This window comes from Corapipo altera, unplaced genomic scaffold (genome assembly GCF_003945725.1).
Source record: "Corapipo altera isolate COAL_440 unplaced genomic scaffold, ASM394572v1 124, whole genome shotgun sequence".
NCBI classification, from domain to species: Eukaryota; Metazoa; Chordata; class Aves; order Passeriformes; family Pipridae; genus Corapipo; species Corapipo altera.
In genome coordinates this window covers 985,652-1,008,529 of record NW_020884967.1, presented here as the reverse complement: position 1 = coordinate 1,008,529, position 22,878 = coordinate 985,652, and the positions used below count along the sequence as shown (strand labels likewise).

General features: G+C 44.1%; 1 protein-coding gene across 6 annotated transcripts in view; it reads right to left on the bottom strand.

Annotated features, from left to right (window-relative positions):
* BICD2 (BICD cargo adaptor 2) overlaps positions 1-22,600 on the bottom strand; it is an 81,233-nt gene extending 58,633 nt beyond the window's left edge. For 4 of the 6 annotated variants that reach the window (XM_027664976.1, XM_027664977.1, XM_027664979.1 and 1 more), the window contains exon 1: positions 22,231-22,599. In XM_027664976.1, coding sequence (XP_027520777.1) covers positions 22,231-22,470 — 240 coding nt within the window. In that variant the 5' untranslated portion in view covers positions 22,471-22,599. Of the gene's footprint in view, positions 1-22,230 lie in introns of all 6 variants that reach the window. The other 2 variants (XM_027664978.1, XM_027664975.1) reach the window with 1 other exon arrangement.
* Positions 22,601-22,878: the final 278 nt, after the last annotated feature.

The following is a 22,878-nucleotide window of genomic DNA, read 5'->3' as shown; positions in this document are numbered from 1 at the left end:
AATTCTTATTCTATACTATAAATTAAAAAAAATTTTCTTATATCAGTATACATGCATTTACTTCCATTTTATAGATCTGTGACCACTGTATTTCCAACTACCTGAGAAGTCATAATCAGGTACTCACCCACCTTATATCCAGACCTCTGACTTCATCACAGACTCCACTCAAATCAAAAATATGTCCACATTTGGCAACAAGGAGAAGCTGATTTCCTGTTATCACTCAGGCAACCACAAACAATCCAACCTTCCAGCACTGGGCTTTGCTCATTAATATTGAGGAAAAATTCAATTACGACAAACAAATGCAATTCTGTAGAACTTTAAAGAATTGTTTAGGAACACCATGATACTTTAACACAAGCCCCTTCTTTCATTTCCTTGACATTGAAGCTTCAGTGCCCCGACATGTAATGGCACCAAAAGGAGCCACAACATTCCACATGAAGCCAGAACAAAAGGCATACCTAACATTAACCACCTTGGCATTCCCAAACAAGACCTGAGGTCTGTCTTTAAAGCATGGATAAGCTGCCTTCCTTCTTTGTGAACTCCTAATGGCTGTCAGAGCTGTGTCATGATGAGAGGGAAAGGCATTCCTTCTCAGTCTACTCAGTAACTCCACAGCCTCCCAGGAGCAAAGAGCAAGAGCCTTGGAGGTAACTACTGACAAATACCATTTTTGCCATTTCCAGCCATATTCACTGGCTCAAAAACGCAACTTTAGAACTAAATTTTTCCTGTTCCCACTATCTGCCCTAAATTTTACACCAAGGGCTTAAGTTCTTCTTTCATTTACAGGGATGTAAGTGGAAAATAGTCAAGATTTTGACTAATAAACACAAGTACAGAAAATGGACCATATCAGAAGAGACACCTAAGCCATCACACACGCTACAGTTAGATTCTGTTTATATCACAGAAAAAAAACAAGCAATCAGTACATTTGAAATCTTTCCCAGATATGCAAGTATGGCACTCTGATGGGGATTTCTTTACACTTTTTTCTACCATTGCTGCTTTTAGTAAAACAACTCAAACACAACAAAAAAAACCCCTCACTCAATACAGATACTAATTTTTTTTCCCATGGTCAGTGCTAAAGAAAAAAAAATAAATTCAAAACAAAGTCTTCATTCTTCAGCTCTTAATGATTTTAATAAGCATCACGTGTTGTTCAGAATTACAAAAGATTCCAGGCAGTGACTGCAAAGGTCCTGCTGCTATGAATTACAGATCCCCATTAAGAGCACTGATCCTTTAGTGCTTGCCCCTCTTGCACTGTGCCAAGGCCCTTGTGTTTAAAGGTCAAGCATTCCCTAAATTAGAACTCTGCAAACAACCAAACCCATGTTGCTTTATAGAATCTTGCAGCCCCTTTGGCCAATTCATGCTTCTTCAGTCAGATCTATATTTAACGCAGAGTCTTATGAATTTCCAGTTTATCCATCGCCCCAAGTGCAGAGCTCTCCCCACAAGGCTTTAGTCTAACTCACACACAAAAACTGCCATTGTCAACACGAGAGAATCTCCACCAGCACAGAGCTACTGCAAAAGCAAAGCTGGAGCAATGGGGAGTCACCAGCTGCAGGCAATGTCCAGCCTGTGACAGGAGCCCACCCTGGCACACTGAGATCAGCAGCTAAACCCAGCCCAGGGGCAGTGCCCTCCTCCCTGACAACACAGCAGCACGGCATTGATCCCAACAGATTGCACTAAGACATCAAAGCTCGTGTTATTTTATGTATCCTGCCTGAAATGCAAGGGAATAAGGTTGTTGGAAAGACAAATAGGTCAGGGGAAGAAGACTACAGGTGAACAGCTGAGGAAGCTGCAAGCTGGAACACAAACCAGACAAAACCCATGCAGCCAGGTGCAGGGTGCACTACAGAGCAAAAGAGCTCATCAGCAGCACTAAATTTCTCGTTATGAAATGCAGCTACACCAGGAATAATCTTGTGTAACAGCCATCAGCTGGCAATCAAAGCACCACACCCTTCAACAGCAGTCTTAAGCCCCCATTAAGTAAGCAGAAAAATGGTGGCAGACAAGTGAGCATGGAAACAAGGAGAAGGGGAATTAAAAATCAGCACACTCATAGTAATTCCATGACAAAGGCTGATTTCAGAGCTGCTCTTCTCTGTGTTTATGGAGGAGGACATGTCTTCCTGGAGTTCAGCCCCATAAATACAAACAGCAAGTAAGAGAAGTGACTTCTGCCACTTCAGCTGATCTGTGTGCAAACTGTATAAATACCATAATTAAAACCGATGAGAAAAAAAAATCAGATGCCAATTCTCAAAAATGGCCAATTTCTTAGTCAAACACGAGTTAGAATGTGTCCTCATGAGCTGCATGGCAAAATTATTCATTTAGATACTTCCCCCTTCCACTGAGAGATGCCAGTGGAAATAAAATTCATCTTCTCAACGGCTTTCCAAATTCCTTTTATTTATTTATTTTTTTAAAATAAAAGACAGACCAGTCAGCATGGTCCATGCATTGAAAGTTTGAGTCCCAGAGTTTAGTCAGCACATGTTTATACAGATGGAAGTCCACTGATAACACCACATGCTGCAGATTTGCTGCCAGGCAAGGAAATGCCAAATCATACCTGTAATTATAGAACACCAGGTCAGAAGGGGCCTCAAAGGATCATCTGGTTCAAGCACAGTCTAGACAAGGTTGTCCAGCCCCCTGTCCAGCCAAATTTGGGAAACCAACAGCCAACACTGGGGAATCCATCACTTCCCTGGGGAGATTATTACAATGGCTGATTGTTCTCATTGTCAACAATTTTCCCCTTGTGTCCAATCCCAGAACTGCTGTCAGGTCCAAGCAAATTGCTGAAGAACAAGGACTGAATGCTAAAACTGCCTTTATAACAAGTGAGGCTTGGTCTAAGCTGCTCTACCTGAGAGCAACTACAGCACTAAGAAAATTAAAGCCTGGTATGTATCTCAAGATTTTAAAAAAGAGCTGTGTAAAACCCAGACTTTTTTTCATACAGAAGCTTCTCAGATTTAAGCTTTGCCCAGGGGAAGAAGTGAATGAGTCTCATCACTTGGAAGACAGAGCTGCTGAGTGCAATGGGAGACCTCACCTCAGCAAGGCCCAGTGTGCAAGACCAGGATAAACTCGGGAATTCTCCAAGTTGGATGTAATCTGAGAAACCCAAAGGTGGCTTATGAACACTACCTTCTGAAAACTTTCACAGGAGCTATCCATTAAAAATAAAAAATAAAAAATCTCACACCGAAACCCCAAAATGGGTCTTCAGAAAACATACAAACAAACCCTCCAGTGTTCCACAGCCTGTCCTTGCCAGCAATGCAGCAGCAAGCAAGCAACAGAAAACTGCCTTCAGACTGCATAACAGTCATACACAACCACTGGCTACTGAAAAGAGAGCAGAATTAGTTAAAAAAAAAAAGACTGAATGATAACAGGACAAGAGCCTGATTATTTTTGGAAATGGCAAAGGGTGGGGTTTTTTTGTTCATTAAAAGATTGTGAAGAGAAGTCATATTGATTTTTAAGTGATTGGCTGAACTGTAAAGCACCTCATCAGAGAAGGAAACCATTACAAAAAATAAATCTTGAAAGTTAAAAGATGCGGCGAAACTTGCAGGATTCAACACAGAAAAGATGGAATTCCCAAACTCTTCAGAGAATTGCTTAGCAGACATTTAATACACGCAGAGTAGTTAACTACAGTTACAAATTAACAAAAATACAGATCATTGCAACAAGTTCCAGAAGAGTGTCTTTGAAAAACCTCTGTCTTGGGAGTCCAAGGCCAAGATCTGAAACCTGAAATGATGACAGTGCTTCAGAGGAGCCAATGAAGAGCAAGGAAGATGTTCAAACAGCACGATGGACTCACACTCAGTGACAAACCACCAAAAACATTACAAAGCAAAGGACTGGCTCGAGCTCCAGCAATCTGTTCAAGATGGTCAAAGACAAGAACCTGAATAATCTACACTGTTATTTTATTCCACGGCCCCAGACACTCAGAATTAAAAGGCAGCAAATCAAGTCCATGACTTTTGGAGACTTTGAAAACAGATCACAGTTAGAGCTCCTAAAACAGCAGGTGGAATAAACCTCTCCAAAGCTAAGCCAAAACATAAATAAATCTTGTATTTCATGAAATAATTAATTTCCAACTAATATGATTGAGACTTTGTATGTATATGTAAAGTATTGCTCAAAAATAAAAAGGAAGTATTTTTCTTCCTCTGAATGGATCTACTTTTATTTTCTTGTGCTCACAAGTTCATCACATCCCTGATTTCGGCAGGGCAGGAGACTGCAGCAAAGCAGGGCTGAGCAGCAGGAAGCAAGAGGAATGTTTACATTCCTCAGCAGTGCTTTCACTGACTTCCAGACCCACTGAAAAGAAACAAATGTCATTATCATCTTCAAAAAAATACGTACAGAAAAACTTCATGTGGGTTTTGGACACGTGAGGGAACGTGACTTTCAAACTGCTGCAAGGATTCATTCAAAGGCCACTTGTCACCAGCACAGCTGCTCAGCCAGCTCTTCTGTTTGTGTTTTCCAAGACAGGGAATGTTTGTTACACACTTGTACCATCAGACTATTCGGAAGCCTTCTAGTCCTGAGCTTGGAGACAGATCAAGAAGGCCCAAACCAGGTCTGAGTTTTGTAGGAATGCTACAGACGTTGCTATGTCAGATCCTAAGTGAACAGGATGGGGAGAAAGTCTTACATAATAATAGAAGATTTTATATAACAGATTTTATATTTCAGATCCTACTGCTGGAATTATCCCACCAAAATTCCCCAAGTTATTCCCCCTCCAAGGAACTTGTGCTACAACATGGAATCAAAACAAGCTTCTGAATATTTTCCACTGATGAGCTGGGCACAAACTAGTGTCCCCATTCCTGCCCCCTCCCTCTATACTACTTGACCGCATCTTCTCACTTAAGAACCTTTTAAAAAACAAACCCACGTATTTATAAGCAAATAAACTTTTTGACTGCATCTTGCTCTATGGACACAGTAATTCCCCTAAGGAGAGGCATAAAAGCCTAGTGTTAACAAGGGGCTCAAAAGAAAGTCCCCCCCACCCCTAAGGGTGAAGTTTGTTGCATATCATGTTTATTAATCTAGATAATCAATTCCAAGAGAGGTGAAAAGTTAAGCCCCTCCTCGTTGATTTATGTTGTGACAGTAGCCTGATGTCAAACAACAACAATTTAAACTACAGTTTCATGCACACAGTCACCTGGATTAAAACAAACCAAGCCAAGCTGCCAGGGCTGATGGCTCCAGCACAACCCTTGCACAGCACACATGGCCAAGGCAAAGCCATCTCCCCCACCACAGCAGCCAGGAGAAGGACTTCGCAAAGGGAAAACCTTCTCCCAAGTTTCACTCCACAGGCAATACAAGGAAGTGGTAATTAACTCTGCTTCTCCACAGGGGACTTCAGAGTTGGATCTACAGAGGCAGACCAATGAAAAAGTGTGAGTCCTCTCCACAGACAAACCATCCAGACCATTGTTGTACGGGTCGCTTGGACAGTGGCCCGAACAATAAGCTGTTTTTAGAAAACCAGGGATTCATCCTCTTATGTGGCATGAGGGAGGGATTTAGCCTTAATTTAGCACCATTTAGAAAAGATTACCCTTTAATTGCAATAGGAGTTGGCAGACACTGGCAGCAGTGAAAAGCCTTTATCCTGCAAAGCTTCCAGGCGGTCAGTGACAGCTCCCAGGCCAGCAGCACAGAGCCAGCCCTCGCTGGCCCCAGCTGGCTGCTCCAGGCCACTGGAGCACGGGGCCACCCGGCAGCTGCGGGGACAAACCCCTCATTCATGAGCATGAGGATCAGGGAGGGCGTGTGGGGCTGCCACAGGGCACCAGAGGAGAGGAGCCACAGCCTTCACAAGGACTCAGCTGTCAGCACCACCCAGGGCTCGGGGCCCAGCTGGTTTGGGCAGAGAGCTGGCATCAGGGAGATGCCCACTTCCTTCCTCTGGGGATCAGTCTGGCTAGGTCAGCACAGGCACAGCTCCCGTTCCCTGGTGGCAGGGTCAGGTGGTAGAGAGGTGTTATGCAGTACTTTAGAGCTCTGCCAAAGCAGAGTGCAGGATTGCCAAATCCCTGCCAAGACCCAGTAGCTCACTGCCACCCAGTCTCATTGCCACCCAGGCACCTGTTAAAAATGTCATCTAATTTAGAGCAAACCCAAATGCTCTTCCAGATTGGGGTCCAGGAAAATGTCATCCTTGTTAAAACAGATTTTGCTGCAGCAGTAACACCTGTGCTATGTCTGTGCTGGAATAATCCCAGTTTAGGCCAGCATAGGACATCCCAGATCCTACTGCAGTTTAACTCAACCCAGCTTTATTTTTAAAAGTTCAAAGAAAAGTAATGATTTCTGTGCACAGAAAAGGCCTTAAGCCAAGGTTTAACACTCTTCCCCTCCATGAAGACATGCCTAAGGCCTGGCATGGCCTTAGGCCTGAAAGATGAAGCCACTGCCCAGCTGCTGAGCCATCTGAACTTACTGGGAACCAGGGAGGGAAGAAATAATTCTCCAGCAAGGAGGCTGGGAGCTGGAGAAGAAAGCTGTCAGAACAGGACTGATTAGATGAGAAGCCATGAGAAGGAATAGTGTAAAGGGAGGAGGCAAATCTTGGAAGGAGGAGGCAAAGAGCATGTGTCCAAGGGAAAAGAAGACACTCAAGACATGGCAGAGGGGAACAGTGGAAGGAGGGAGATCAGAGACTGCAATGGGGTTCAGCAGGAAACTGAGGAAGAGGAACAAAACCAAGTGCAGGAGGAAATAGGAGTGAGAAGAAGACATGAGCCTGTAGCTGCTTGACCATTTCAGATATGAATGGGCAGCCAACTATCTAGTATCCCCTTTGTGCCCTAACTGCATCCAGCCCCTTGGCCTAAGGCTGAAATTTGTCTCCCATCTGGTGTCCAAGGTAAAGATCACAAAGCATGGCCTCCCACAGAGCTGTGTAAGAGTCCTTAAAATTAATCACATATTAACCAAACTTAGCTAACAAGCAGCTGTCAGAGACATGAGTCTACTCAGGACATTATTTCAGCCTAACACTTTACAGGACAGAGAAACCATCCTGGCAGGGGCAAGGAACAGCACTGGTTTAAACTTAACAGCATGTGAGAACTACCCTCCAAGTCTAGTTTTCACACATGGAAGCAGAAGGTCTTGATCCTCTTTCAGCTGCAGCAAAAGCTACAGAAGAGAAAGTGGAAGGGCAGACCTCAAGTTCAGCAAGGAAGCACACACTTGTTTGAAATACTGTGGGTTAGAGGAGAACAAAACCCAACCAGTAATTGCGTCATTTGCTCAGGGCATTCTTTCCTAAACATTTAAGTTCTGTTCAGGTAACCTTGCATTGCACTCAAAAATGCCTTGGAAGGATATTATTAGATACCCTTGAACAGTATTACACTTCTTTGTGTTCATTGCCACTGCTGCCCTTGCTGCTCAAACATCTTTACAGGACTAATGTCTAAAGCACAATTAATTCAAAATCAAATTATGATCCCAGCACAGAACTGAGAGTCCCATCTTGCACTCAGTGACACACTGAAGCAGACAAGTTTTATTTTTTAAGACTGCAAGGAAGAATTCTCTGTCTTTCCAGGAGCCCACTGCACATTCAGAGCTGGAATTTGAGCAAGTTGGTTTGTTGCATTACAAATGGACACTGTTCTTAGGCACATGAAGGCGACAAAGTTAAAGAAAAATGAAAGAAATAGAGTAAGAGGAACTCCAGCCATCCCCACAAATATTATCCAAACTCCTCAAACATAACTTTTCCATTATTACAGCAGTTTTCTGCACTCCAAGAAGAAAAAGGAAGAGAAATACAGAGTCCTGAAATTTCAAGACACTAGATCACTAATCCAACAGGACAACACTAACTACACTCTGCTGCAACCCCAGTTCCAAAGGCAGCATTAAGACAGATCTTAAAACACAAGAAGAAGAGTTAAACAATCCAAGAGTTAAACAATCTGAGTCTGAGCACTGGAGAGCATTCATGTGCACAGACACCAAGTACTGGTCTGTTCTTGATAGCTCTTTTAGAAGTAAAATCTAGCTTTTAGAGCCTCATTGAACCAAGGCAATGGAACAAAACTCAGATGTGCCTGAACTCCACACCTCGTGGAAAGCTCTGTTCCCCCACTGAAGATTAAGGTCACATTCTTCATACAAAGCCTAATGTTATGTGCAGTAAGACAAAGCTAACACATGACCAGCACAGCATGGCACTGGGCAGCAAATGGAGCCCAGGGCAAGGAAATACTTCCATCAAATTAATCACTTTCTATGGAGATGACCTTGCCACAGAGAACAATGATGATAAGACAAGAAAATACATTCCTTGTACAGCACACACAGAAATATAGTGTCAACCTGAATGCTATTTCAGGCCTATTGTGAGCAAGTACAGGACAGGCCTGTTGTGGAAAAAAGGGCAAACACAGCCACAGTGATGGTGGACACGATAAATGTTCTTTGAGGCCAGTTCTCAAAATTCCCAGAGCCAAGAACCTTAAAAGTGAACAGATGCCTCACAGGGCCTTTGCCAGCCCCAAAAGCCTCCCTGGATGAGGCAGATTCAGAGACATTCCCCAGCTGCAGTTCCTCATGCTGAGGAGCATGAAAGGAATGAATGCCTTACTATGTTCCACAAAAACCTCCTGACAATAGGGAGGTCAAAGGGAACATCAAACCAATCTTAACATTAACAAGCTTTGTGTCATGTTAAAAGGGTCCATTTGCTTCGGTCCCAATAACTCATTTATATTTTAGGGCACTTGGCCACACAGGCTAGATTAGAACAACCAGCTACAAACCAGTGGAGTAGCTATTATTATATATATGTATCTCCACATATATATATGTGAATACATGCCTATATATCCACACAGCTACAATTCTCTGCAGACACCAGCAGCTCTCTCCCACTGCATTCCTTACTGTATTCCTATTGTTTGGTTTCTACCTGTTTTCCAAGTGAGATGAGTAGGCATTTCTCTTCCTTGTATCCTTCCATAGAGAGGAACACGAACAGTTCTAGCTACAGTTTCCCTCCAATTCACTACTGTGCTTTCCTTCACTGAGAACCCAGGAGGACAGGAAAGCACAATGGCTCACTTGAGTGAAAATTAATCCTGGAATACAGGATTTTTCCCATCCCAGAACCCCACAGAAGTTAAAGGTAACCACAATTCCTTCACACTGTTCTAGGAGTTATATTAGCAGTTCACAAGGACAGAGGGTAGAATGATGCAGAACACATGCAGGGATGAGAGGAGGCCTTCAAAATTCCTGAACGTGAGAGTGATTAGTAGGATCACTGCAAAAGCCCACATGTAGGAATAAAACTATAATGCCCATGAAATGCCTGACAGTGACAAGAGACAACTCTTCCCTGCATTCCTTTCCTAAGATGTAATGCTGCAAGTGTCACAGGAGTCAGCATTCCTTCAGCCCTCCTGAAATCCAGATAAACAACTAACATATCTCGCATGCTCCACTTGCTAAAATCTCGATTCAGCTACTCAACCCTTCAGTGAGTATTCACTGACTATATATAGCTGAGGGGTGAGCCACAAAAACCAGTTCAAACTTCAGAACTGCATCCTAAAGTGTGGAGCATGTTATGAAATACAGTATGCAAAAAACATACACATGGAAGCAGCAGAATTGTTGAGACTGGTGACTGGAAGGGAGCTCTGGAGACCACCTACTCCAACCTGTCACCAACAGCAACCTGCTCAGGACATTGTCCAGCTGGGATTTGAATGTCTCCAAAGATATTCTTTGGCCCATAACCTATGGGCAAAGAATAGAAAATGAGAAAGTAAGTTCAACATGGCACAATGTGTTTGTGGTTATTTATGCATGTGCTATGGCTCAGTCTCTAGTTTTTATGGACTGTTCTGTAGCAACACAAATAACACTTGAGCTGGAGCTAAACAACTCCACAGCTGGATTTGTTCCAAGTGACTCCAATGTGCTCTTAAAATATTTCTATGATTACTGAATGATCTTAGAACAAGACTTCATTGTAACCAGTGGGGGTGGAGGGAAATGTTTTAAAACAACCCTATTCCCCAAACGCTGCTCTAATTTAGCCAGTTCAGTGCAAGTGGTCTCATTTCCCAGGGATTAGTTTGGGTATTTTAGCCTCAGCCCACCTTTAAATTGGACTCAATTAGTAGAGAACATAGGTTGCAGTCATAAAAAAAAAAAAAAAGAAAAAAAATTATTAATTACCTCTAAAAGAAGAGAATTGCAAAAATAGCTGCCTTATAGTTTGCATTTTGTGCCTGAAATGCAGCCCCTGACAGAGCTGCAGGTGGAAGCCAGCAGATGTTACACTCAGGCCCTCAAACTGCACCCAGGAGCCAGAAGACATAAGAGAAGATACACAAACCTCAAGCTGTTAACAGGCAGATCTGGTGTAAGACCACCATCAGCTGGAGTTTAGTGATTAGCATTTAGAGATAGTATTCAGAGTATTTAGTCACAAGAGCAGCCCTGTTGCCTGGACATTACTTGTCCTCGGGCAGAACAACATTCTTTCCTGCTAATTATGCTTTAGACAAAGTATCCCGGGCCAAAACTTATAATTTACTTTTAAAGCCAATTGTGTATATACTTCTACACCTGGCATTGCTATAACATTAATATAGTGAATACAGAAATTATCGTGTAATGTTTCTTATATAAATAAACTCATGCAAGACAAAACCTGACATACATGCACAACTGAAAGCAATTCCATATGGTAATTGCTAACATTTTAAGAATGACAGGCTGGTAACAGGTCAGGAATGTTAAATTTCAAATAAAACTCCTAATATTTTTTTACTTTTTAATTTTTTTTTTACACAAGTGTTCGCTTCTGAAAACCTTTTGGAAAAACCCTTTCATGAACAGAAAAAGGAGGAACTTTATAAAGGTTATGTCAAGTCTCCTGCTCTCCAACTGCAGCAATTTCACAACCAGCAGCAGTCCCAAAACAACCCCAAAGCCCTAAGGGTTTACAGAGGAGCATCCAGCCCTGCTGTACTCCAAGTTCTCCACCCTGTCTGGCTTAGGTTACCCCCCAGTCTCAGAGATTCCCTTTCAAATCGGTGAAGACTGTGGCTCTCAAGTGCACAATACATGTAGGGTTACAGGCAGAGGAGGCCGAGAGAAAACAGCATCCTCTGAGAAAAAAAAAACCTACAAAAAAAAAAAAGATTTGTTGTCTTTTCCATGTGTTCCTTCCCTTTTATCTTCTGAGCACAAAGCAATTTTAAGACCAAACAGAATTCCCAAAAAATACACATTAAATTAGGAAACTGAATTTGATTTCTGTAATCAGAAGGGATCTGAACAAAAGGGCTAAACCTCCATGTAATGGCAAGCAGGGAATGACAAGGAGCCAAAAAAAAGAGAGGCACCTCTACAACTACCCAATGCACTTTTGGGAAATATGCCTTCAGAAATCCTCCCACAGATCCAATGAAATTCTCCAGGAAAGGTTATTTGGGAAGCAGATACATCAACCTCTTCAAAACCTTAGAAGGGCAAGGGGGTAGGGAGGCTGGGGGAGATGGGTGGGGAGCGAGACAGCAAAAGGTATCAGGAATGCTGCAACATCCTCCCCCAGCACAGCTCCAGGAAGGATGCTCCTTGGGCAGTCGGGAATGTTTTGACCATGCTCAGGGCACACAAGTTCTGTGCCCAGTCACCAGCTCTCCTTATCCCTTCCCACTGCTCAGCTGCCAGCTGCCAAGCTCTACAGAAGAGAATGACCTCTCATTATAAAGAAGTGAATGACCAGAAGCATCTTTCAAAATCCATTCTTAAAAAGAGCAGCAGATTAAAGATGTTTTCTTCTTGTGTTTAGCTGTCATATGCAAAAAAGAGACTCGAGCTTGTTCAGTCTTCTCATCACACAAGAATTTACCAGACATATATGTAGGCACACATGAAAGGAATAAGAATACAAGTAGCTGCCTCCTGTTGCAAGATATTCCACATGTGTTTATGCTTTATTAACTTCCAGTGAAATGCAGAATTCTGCATTGTGTTCACTGTGTGCCATGGGGAAATCTGTGTTCACAATTAGGTTTGATGTGCTCAAAGAGATTTCTGAATGTGGTTCACCAAGGTCACATTAAAGCAGGCAAGTCCATCCATTCAGTATTTAATTGCCTGTACTGTAGCACAATTGGGAGAGACAGCACTGACTCATGGACTGTATTTAAGGAAGTTTCATCAAGAATTGCTTAAGTACATTAAACTTTACATGACAATAGGTTTTTGGAATTTCAGGATGTATTTCCTTTCACCACAAGAGTAACAAGAATTAGAAATTCATACCCTAAACAGGACTGAAGAAGGAGTGCATGTTAATTTAAGATTAAAGTCCAGTAGCAAAACATTTTAAAATCTAAAATCCCTTTCCTTCAAGTTACTTTCTCACAAATTGAACTAGAGAAACATCCTTAATGGTCTCACTGACACAGTAAGGAAATTTGTGATGCTGTAAACTAAGGACACAAGACAACAGTTTTAAAAGTTTGCTGTTTCAAAAACCAAATGACCTTTTCCAATTCCATGACAGTTTTGGCCATTTCCAAAAGGAGAGAGTTCAACACACTTCCACTGGCTTAAGTTTATTTAAAACAGCTGTGCTCACAAAACTGACATTCCCATTTTCTGCCCACAAAACATTCTCAACCCAGTTAAAATAAAGGAGGGAGAAAAACAAGACAAGAATCTGGTGCTGCTACTGCAGATCAAAATCCAAGTATTTATGAGGGTGTCTCGCTGAACTTCCCATCCAGGCTGCAGTGCCTGCTCTCCTACCAAACCCTGGGGCACAGCTCCAAGGAAATGCTGGCACATCATTTCCCTGCTGAGGGGGAAGAAAGTCATTGCAGTTCTAGTCATTACTTTTCAGGATCCAACTGCATTCCCATAAGATCTCCCACTTTGTAAGCAGTTAATGCACAATACAGACTATGCTTTTTTGCTGGTTTTAGAAAAGCTGCACCAGAGGCTCTTTGAACACGCAAACCTTAACTCACATAAACCCCAAGGCAGCTGCAGAATTATGGGCTTGGTTTGGGGGTGCAGTTGTTTATGCCAGGGGCTTAGGAGCACAAACATCTGTACCAGGGGAGATGCTTAGTTAATGCTTCACATGTCCAGACACAAAACTGTCCCATGAGTATCAGAGGTCTGAAATTATTCGGCGTTCAAAATGCAACTGCTGGAGTCATGGAATTCCTCCTCTACAGGATGGGAGAAAGGGAAAATGCAGGGGCAGTTCAGGTACTTTCTAGCTTCTCTGGGCACACATAAGAAACAAGTCACCTGAACTTTCAATTCCTCCTTCCTCTATCCTCACTTCAAAAAAAAACTCTAGGGGGTAATTTTTTTGTTTTTAAAGGCACAATCCCTGATATCTTTGCATTTAAGACTGGCAACACTGTCAATAAATAAGCAATGCCCAAAGCCAAGATTTTGGCAATGAAAACCTGTATTTGAGGCTACAGGGGCAGATGTCTTACATTTGTCTCCCCTGAACAGATTTGCTGCACAAATAAGAGCACAGGTCCCATGCAAGCCCAGCATACGGCACAAAATGATTTCTTAATATTTTCTTAAAATTTAATCTTTCAATTAGTTTATCTGGCAAGACCTTCATAACCCACCTATGAAACAAAGTCATACTGGACTGGTCTCTGTTCCCACTGAATTCCCAGAGGATCTTGTCACAACTGAATAATCAGATGGTAGAGGGATCTTACTCGTGACTGTACAGAAAATCAGCAAACTTTGTATTTAAGTAAAATTCTTAATAAAGATACACAGTGAAAGAAATGCACCCCTTGTAATGATTGAAATTGCAATCTACTGTACTGTACTCCTCTTTCCCATCAGGAAAGGGACACCTCCCCAAACACAAAAGGAGTGTCTAGTAAACCTGCCATGGTAAGGGGATTTTTCAGCTTAAAAGTGTTCTGGTTGTCAGGCACTTGAAGTTAACTGATTTCCACTGTTTAAATGCAGATTTCACGTAGCTATACAGTTTGCTACAGAGCCCACTTTCACTTCAGCCTTACCTGCTGTGCACACATAAGGCAGATTTTTAAAACATGACAAGATCTCATTCATCTCCAAAACCAACCAGCCATTCAAATTTAAAAGCAACCATCCATATTGTTATGAAAGACCACAAAGCCAGCCAACAAAAGCTAGAGCAGTTGGATTGATTTAAGATCACAAAGTTTATCATTCCACTATAACAGGGAGAAAAGAAAATCAGCATATTTTTCTAGAGGACAAGGCCACCACAAAGACTTCCTAAGGGTACTCAGAGAGTGCACAAAGGTTTGCATTTTCTTACTCGTTTCATCACACTAAATATGTTGCTGTATTCCCAATGCAAATCCTTCTTTATAACCCTCTGCCTACCACCACTGCTAAGAGATGTAGGAGAATATCCCAGCACTGCTGAGAGACAGAGTGAAAACCATTACCAAGTGTGTAAACTGGACTTCTGGAGTGAGAAATGTCAGAGATGGAGGCCATAAAAGCTTGAAGAAAAAAAGAACCACATGGAACAATAGATATTTACTGAAAGGAAAATAATATCTTGTTATAGGTCAAGCCTTGTCATTAGTGGCATTACAGGTATTAAATTATGGATATTTATACAAAATTCAAAAGGGACAGAAGACAGTTTGAGTTGGAAATAAACAGATCAATCCCTGTTCTCCACCTGAAATCATTTATGTGAGAAATGACTATTTATGTGAATCTCAGTTATAACATATTTGATTTTAACCACTTCTTGGTTCAAACCAAACCCTTTTTGAAAGCATCACCAAAAGGGAGCCGAGTGGAATTGCTTTGCACAGCTGTTGAACACAGTGAACCAAGACACAAGTCAGACAGAAGCTTTTGCTCACATGGATACAAGTCTCAGAAAGCTACTGGATTAAACTATGCCAAAGAAAAATTTCAATCAGGACCACTGCTGGATGATTTCTGCTAAGTCAGAGACCAGAATTTATTTAGGGAAGTATGTTTTGGCAAAATAGCCTTTCTTCTTTTTATAGCATGTACCAAAGCTGAGGGCACATGCTACATGACACTGCTTTTTTCTGTTCATTGCCTCTTGGGGACAGTCACACTCATCCAACAATAGCCAATTTCTATTTCAAAGGCCAAATGCCCCTTCCAAATGACATCAGAGAAAAACACTATATAATTATACACTGACTGCTTGAAAACACATTCTTTCCCTTTCCTTCCTGACATCCCACTGTCGAAAAGTTTCATCCCCAGCTTCTGGCAGGGCACCTACTGCCCAGCACCAGCAAGAGCTAGAGGGCTGAGTGGACCACAGACGTGTCATGCTCATGCCACGCTGGGCAGCACAACCAAATTTCTCCCTCCAAACAAACACAGCTTTATCCAGCAGGATGTGAGAAAATCCCTTCTGCTTTAGAGTTACCCATTCATACAACAGAATCATCATGGCTGGGCTTCGTGAACGAAGATTTGGGGAGGGCTCTATCCACGTTTGTTACAAGCACACCGGTGGCTAATGAGGCCAATGCAAGATAGACATGTCTGGTTGCAAAAGGCACAGCAGAAAGACTCCTTAGGTGGTAAATTCTGCAAGGTACGATTCTTTCTGCGCTGTCTTTTCTCCTCCAGAGTGATCCTGCTGCGTTCTCAAAGGCATCAGCAGAGTTATAGATGTGTCTCCAGACCTCCTGACTGGAGGCCAGAGTAGACCAGTTATGATGATCAATATGGCCAAGGCTGAGATGTTGTTTCAAGGAATCCTCTTATCTTTTCTTCAGGGCTCCTCTTATAACAGAATAAAGCCCAAACAAATATCATCCTTGATTATCAGGAAACGCAAAGGATTCTGACCTTGCTAAGAAACTAAAATCAGATGTAACAAACTCTTTGTGCACAGGAAGCAATGAGATTTGTTTGGTTTGGGCAGGTCAGATGCCAGTGATGGCATTAGGTCAATACACGTGTCTGCCTTGGAACCAGAGCCAAAATGCAGGTTCAGTTCTGTCCAGCACTGACAGACTGGACATGCAGAGGGATTTCCTAATGAACTTACCAAATACTGTCTCCCTGTCTACAGCACAGCACTCTGCACCACACTGGGAGCTTGCCAAGTTCCACACTGCAGGTTGGCAGCAACTGAGGGGTGAGAAGATTGAAGGACACCAGGAAGCGCAGCCTCCCGCAGAGTCCAGCCCATCCAGCACAGCTCAGCACCCCACCAGACACACCACTCGCTTCAGTGAGAGCTGCACAAGTCCTCACATGGCACAGCAGCTTCCCAAACATGGCCACAGGACTGCAGGGAATCCCTATCCATCCCCACACCGAGCTTCAGCTCTGCTGGGGCCAAACATTCCCAGTCAGACCCATGCCCAGGCACACGTCCAGAGCCAAGCCAGTCCTGTGTAAAGGTCTCTCTGCACACCATGTGGGTCCCTGCTTACCCAGAGCTCCAGTGGCAAATCCATCTGTTTATGGGCAAGATGGACCACAGCTTTTAGCAGACTCTTCAGGTAAGTCCCATCTACCCCTCCAAAGAGGGGTAAGCCTGGGGTGTAAAGGCAGACTCCACTGCCTGGTGGAAACTCCAGTCAGAGCAGGGAAAACAGCTGAGAAGAGGAGGAGGAAAGTAGGAGGTGGAAAGAAGAAAGACAAGAGCTGGAAGAAGGGGGAACTAAGAAAAAAAGCCAGAGTCTGCAGCTATTACACTTAAAATTCAGCTCTTCTCTGAAATGGAGGCTCCTCCATTCATTTGCATGGCAAAGTTGATTTATGTCACTTCCCTCTGCTGAGGTTTTGCAGATCATATTTCAAACCCACATTAGATTCCTCTGTTGCTGGGTTACCAGATCTGAACAAACAATTCTCTGCAGTCTGCCAAAAGCAGAGAAGGCAAGCAAACGAATGCCTGGAGGATGCATCACCCTCTGGAAATCATCTTATGGCCCCCACGCTGCTACAGATTAGTCACAAGCTTACACAGCAGAGACTGAAAGAGGAAATGGTGAATCCCTCAACTCTGAGGGCAGCACAGAGACCTGAGAACTGCTATTCCCACCTGCCTGCCCCCTCCCAGGGAAATCAGGCAATTTTCCAAATCATTAGAATTTTCTTGAAGATTAGAAGAAATATAGCCCTAAATTCAAAGGGATAAATTGGGTGTTACCCCCGAAACCACCAAGCCCTTTCCCACAAATGCTGAAACAACAACCAGGAATCAAGATTTGTAAGGAGCAAACCACAACAGCCCATGTGACAAAACACCAGTGGCTGTGGGTTTGAGACTGTCAGGCAGGATGTCTGACACAGTGGGGGCTGCACACCCCTCCCCTTCAGGGCTGTGGGAACACACACACAGCTGTGCCCCACTGTGCTCAGCACCAAGAGCAGCTTAAGATGCTCCCCATCACCCCTCTGGTGCTGCTTTAACATGCCCTTGGTGAGCTGGTACCTGCACAACCACGTACAGTGACCCAAACTGGGGAAGTGACCTGATTCAAAGACAAAAACAAAAGGAAGAAAAATAATAAAGCAAATCTGGCTCGGTTCCACAGTGTAGTTTAACTGTATCCCCTCCACAGGACAGGAAACACCCACTGCTGCCACACATCCGGGGGAAAAAGAGGCAGCAAATTGCACTACTGTTTCCAAACTTCGGTTTCCTGAAACCTTGAGATTATCCTAATGTAGAAAATTAGAAACAAGTTATCTAATGTCTGCTGGAGGGTCAGGGCCAGCCCTTTATTCTGGCCCAAGGCACCAGAAGTGAAACACGATGTTTCTCCCAGCCGAGACTACAGCAGCTTAACGGAAAACCACTTCCCCAGAAATATGTTTCTAAACAAAAAAATAAAAAAAAAATTCCGCCTGGCAGTCTTTGCTATTCACCCAAATATTTATGGATGTCCCATCACATAAGGTATAGTGAACTTTATCACAGACAGCCCAAGAAGAACATTCAGCAGTTTCATTAAGTAATCGGAAATCGTCACTTCAACAATATTATTTCTTATTTTTAAGAAAGGGAGTTCAAGGAACACTGGTAAAGAAAATTAAGCCAGTAACATGAAGCCTTACAAGTTACTATTTCCAGTACAGCAGGAAAAATTGGAATGTTTAATTTTTCAGGCTTTACTTTTTTGCAAAAGAAGGATATGTAAGAAAAGCAGCTTTCCCAAAACACAGCACTAAGTGTCTATAACACTGCAAATATCAGATTAAACTTACAGGTACCTCTATTCTTCATGTAAACCAACTATGATGTATCAAAATATAAGAAGTTTATTTTACTTATGAATAATTTGCTAATCCCACCTATAGTTTTCAATCTGATTTGACACTAGAGACAGCAGTTGTGTTCTCTTCTAACATTTAAGTGTGGCAGGTGTTGGAGTCCATTAAATCTCCAAGACAGGTTCACAGAAGTATAACCATTTTCTATTAGTATGTGCAAAACTGGTATCAGTTCCCTAACATCAATTTGCAGTTGCACTTTTCTTATTCTAGATTTACCAGAACTAAACTTCTCCCCAGATGGTCTATTTAAAGAAACATTTCCTTTATTTTATGCATTAAACCCTTTGATTTTAACTATGCTGCAAGGTTAGAAGTAACCTCAAATGTCATGAAGGTCCTTCTCTTTCAGCAGGAATCAATATTACAGCTGAATGTTTATTAGGAGGCTGCAGAGGCATAGCTGAGGCCTTAGAGGTATTGCTACTGCACATCATTATTTACCATGATTAAACAGAAAGCCTTAGTCAATCCAGCACTGAAGTATGAGTACAGAGGGTCTAACCCCAGTCTGTCACTGGCTTGTTAGGTAACTTTAGCTTAGCCATTTTAGCAGAGTGTTATTTGAATGTTTCTTTCAAAGACAGCTCCCAGGTTTACCCAGGAATCACCTACAGAGATGTCATGGCATGGCATAAAGTCAGTGCATGATCCTTAAAGGTGAAAAACAGAATCGAGAGCCACTGTCAGCCTAAAAAGAAATAAAGAGCCCAGTGCAGATCATTGCCAGTGTTCTTGTAAGCTTGTTCCTCTCTTAAAAACCACATACAAACCATAAATATCACACTGTGATGCACTAACACGTGCTTTTAGACTTTAAAACCAGACACAGTCTACTTGTGAACCTTTACATTATCACAGAAATAATCAATCCCAATGCCTATGTTTTCCTAGGGATTTAAACAGAATTCTACCACCACCAACACAACATAACCAAGCAATCAGAAAGGAGCTTTGAACAGCAGCCAGTTTCATAGCTGAGCTAGTAGTTGGTCCTAAATCTGACTGACACTAGAAGCAACTCCAAAGTACTGAGCAAAGCAGATAACCCCTTCTTCAAGCAAACCTTCCCTGCTACATTCCCCCACAAACCATCAAGGAAACTACATGTATACAACGTGATGTGTAGTATTTCACTACAAAAAAAAGCCAGTAGCTTATTTCTCTCAACTAGGGAAAACATTTATCATCATCTTCAATGAAGTATGAAATCAATTCCCTTTTACAAAAGCAAAGGTGGTACTGAAGATAACCAGTAAGTTTACGTGGGGAGACAGTTTGTATTTAAATTTTGTTCTCTCAGATGAATATGATAGAAGAAATGCAGCCCAAATTACCATAAAAGATATGAGATCAAGTCAGCACACATACAAGTAAAAGAAATAACTTAGGGAAGACTCAGTCCCAGTTGGTGTGGAGCCTCCGTGCCAGGACAGGACAGCTCTCTCCATTTTCACCAGGACAACTTGGATTGCAAACAATGGGTGTACACAGATGTCTTGGTACAGCTCTGAGGATTTTTTGCTCTCAAAGGGATACAACAATGTATCTGCCACAATCAGGGATGGGGGGCAGGGAGGAGAACCTGGCCAGAAAGACCTGATGACTGTAGCAGAAAAGCCTGTCCTTGCAACAAACTGTGCTACAGAGTTCCCATGCTCAGAGCCCATTTACCTGCGGTATGAACAGGGCTATGACACGGGGGTGCTTCATAAGATGAAACAAAATGAAGCATATCCAAACCTACAACACCCAACAGGGCAGGAAACTGCTGCATGCCTGCCCTGCACCCTGCCTAACACGGCCTCGTGCTGCTGACCTCTCGCAACGCAGAGGAACAAAGTAAGATCTCCAGAGACTAAAAGGGCTGTATTTTCATGTGCATGAAGTCACAGTCAAGAAGCAAGAGGTGGAAAGCACTCCTGCTCTAGGCTGACATGCCACCATCAATCCCCTGCATTCCCCAAGAACAGGTGACCCTTTAGGTTGGAGTTTGCCGTGTGGTAGGTCTGGTGTGCAGCACTCCCCCAGCCGTGCCTGGGAAAAACAAGACGTTGCATAAACAGCAAAGATGATAAACTCCCCCTCTGAGAGCGTGCTTCGTGCATCTGCTAAAGGTTTTACAAGATCAGATTCCCCCACAGCATCACAAGAGAGCTAGAGGAGCAGTGCTCTTTCCCTGTGTAGGATAACTAACAGTCTTCAAGCTGTTCCTGGAATTGTTTGCCTCCCAGGTTTTGATTTAATTACAATGGGACATGCACACACAAAGCAAATCCTTCGGCATGTTAAAAGCAAAAAGGAGTGAATCATTGCTGATCCTGCCATTTCTTTCTTTCTTTTTTTTTTTTATCTCTTTTACAAGCTTCTCAAGTGGTGCAGCCCTAAAAGACGTTATCATCAAGCCCTTTTCCACCTGAGAGCCAAAACACATAATGCCCAAACACACACAGCACAATCCAGTGGCTAAAGCACCATCTGTGACTGAGGCAACCTGGCTCCAACTGCCTTGCTGACTGAGGTTGGGGCAGCCCCTTCACCTCTCCATGCCATGTTTCCCATCCCACCCACCTAATGAGTTTACTGACTTTTTGTTCCCTTGAGCTCAACTCTACAGCTCTTACCTTCTTTTCAAGACTGCCACTGCCCTTGGCTTCCACACCTCTACTCCTGTTATGCTGCTGTAACCCTGCTACCTCAAGTGGCTTTAGGAACAGCAGCACAATCAGCTCAGCTCCCGTATTTAGCTAACAAGTTTATAGCCATGTAATTCAAAGTTATTAACCTCTTTGTTTATGCTGGTTTAACATAACAGAAACAAAATAAAGCTTTATTTACAAAACGAAAAGACGAACAGGAGGCAGGAAGGGAGAGCGTTCACAGATTCAACTGAATTTGTACCAGTCCATTCCAAGTATTTACTTGCCCTTTCAAATAGTGTATTTTGATTTTACTTGAAATCCATTTCCAACTGAATGAGTTAAAGTAAAGCCCCACTGGATACAGTTTGCAGGGTCCAAATAAATCCATGTGGGCTGCAATCAAGGCAAGGCCTAAATCAGTTGAAAAGCGGCACAGGGTTTTCCTGCACAGCAAATCACCGGACCAACCAAGGCTATGGGCAGTCAGGCAGCTTCCCAAGGGACATGGTAAGGAGTGGATTGGCAGGGGATCAGCTCACAAGGACAGCAAACCACCAGTCTGTGTGTACTGTGACTCTTCCCACGTTCTACACAAGAAAAATTTTAACGTGCCAATTGACCAATACAGCGTTTCTCCTGACAAACATTACAGATTAGGTCTGGATTTTCCTTTTTAAAAAAAATAAAATATTTATTAAAAAAAAATACGCCAACGACACGGAACTGCACCAAACCAAACATTATGCGAACTAAAGCCTGTTGTTTTATTTTTGCAGTGGTCCCCAGCTGAGGAAGTGATTTAACAGCGACACAAGATTCCTCCCTCCACACAAAAGCAGGGGTATGAGAGCACTGCCACCTCCCCCGGTCCCGGCCCCGGGCAGGGTTGGGGAGGCAGCCCCGGCCCGGCTCCTCGGCCTGACACAGCCACCAGCGCCCGAGGCCGGACGGCAAGAGAAAGAAAAGCGTTCAGTCCCCTCCCTCGCACATCCCCGGCACGGCGGCGGGGCTGGAGGCAGAAAGGCCTTTTCTTTTCCCCACCCCATCCCTTCCCCATCCCGGCCGGCCCGCAGCCGGGCGCTGTCACTGTGCCCGCAGAAGGCCTGGGCTCCCGGCCGTCCCCCCGGCACCCCCGGGCCCCGGACCGGCCCCGCCTCACCTCCTTGAGCTGCTCCATCTCGGTGCGGATGGTCTCGTACTCCAGCTCCAGCTCCTCGTACTGCTGCTTCAGCTGCTGCTTCTCCTCCAGCACGGCGAGCCCGTACTCCGCCGCCTGGATCTTCTCCCGGGTGGTCTCGCCCAGCTCCTGGAAGAGCCGCTTGATCTCGCTCCGCAGCCACTCGGGCTCCGACTCCATCACCAGCCGGGAATACTCCTCCTCCTCCATGGCCAGCGACATGTCGGCGGCGGGGGGGGCCGGTGGGCGAAGGGGCGAAGGCGCAGCCCGGCTGCCCGCTCCCTAACAGCGGCGGGGGCCGCGGGCGGCCAGGGCAGGGCCCGCTGGGGCCGCCATCGACGGGCCGGGCGGGCGCTGCTCCCGCCGCGAATCCTCCCGGTTCCTCCCGCCGCGAGCGCCGAGCGCAGTGAAATCATTCAAAAGGCACGGCCGGGCCGGCGCCGCGCGGCCCGCTGGGAAAGGAAGTCCCCGCCCGCCGCCCCAGCGCGCGCCGCGCCGCCCGCCGGGCCACAGCGGACTACAACTCCCGGCGTGCATCGCGAGGGGCGGTGGCGGCGGGCGGAGGCGGGGAGGAGAGCGGCCCCTGGCGGGAGGAGCGGGCAGCGCAGCGGGGGGAGCGGAGACAGCGGG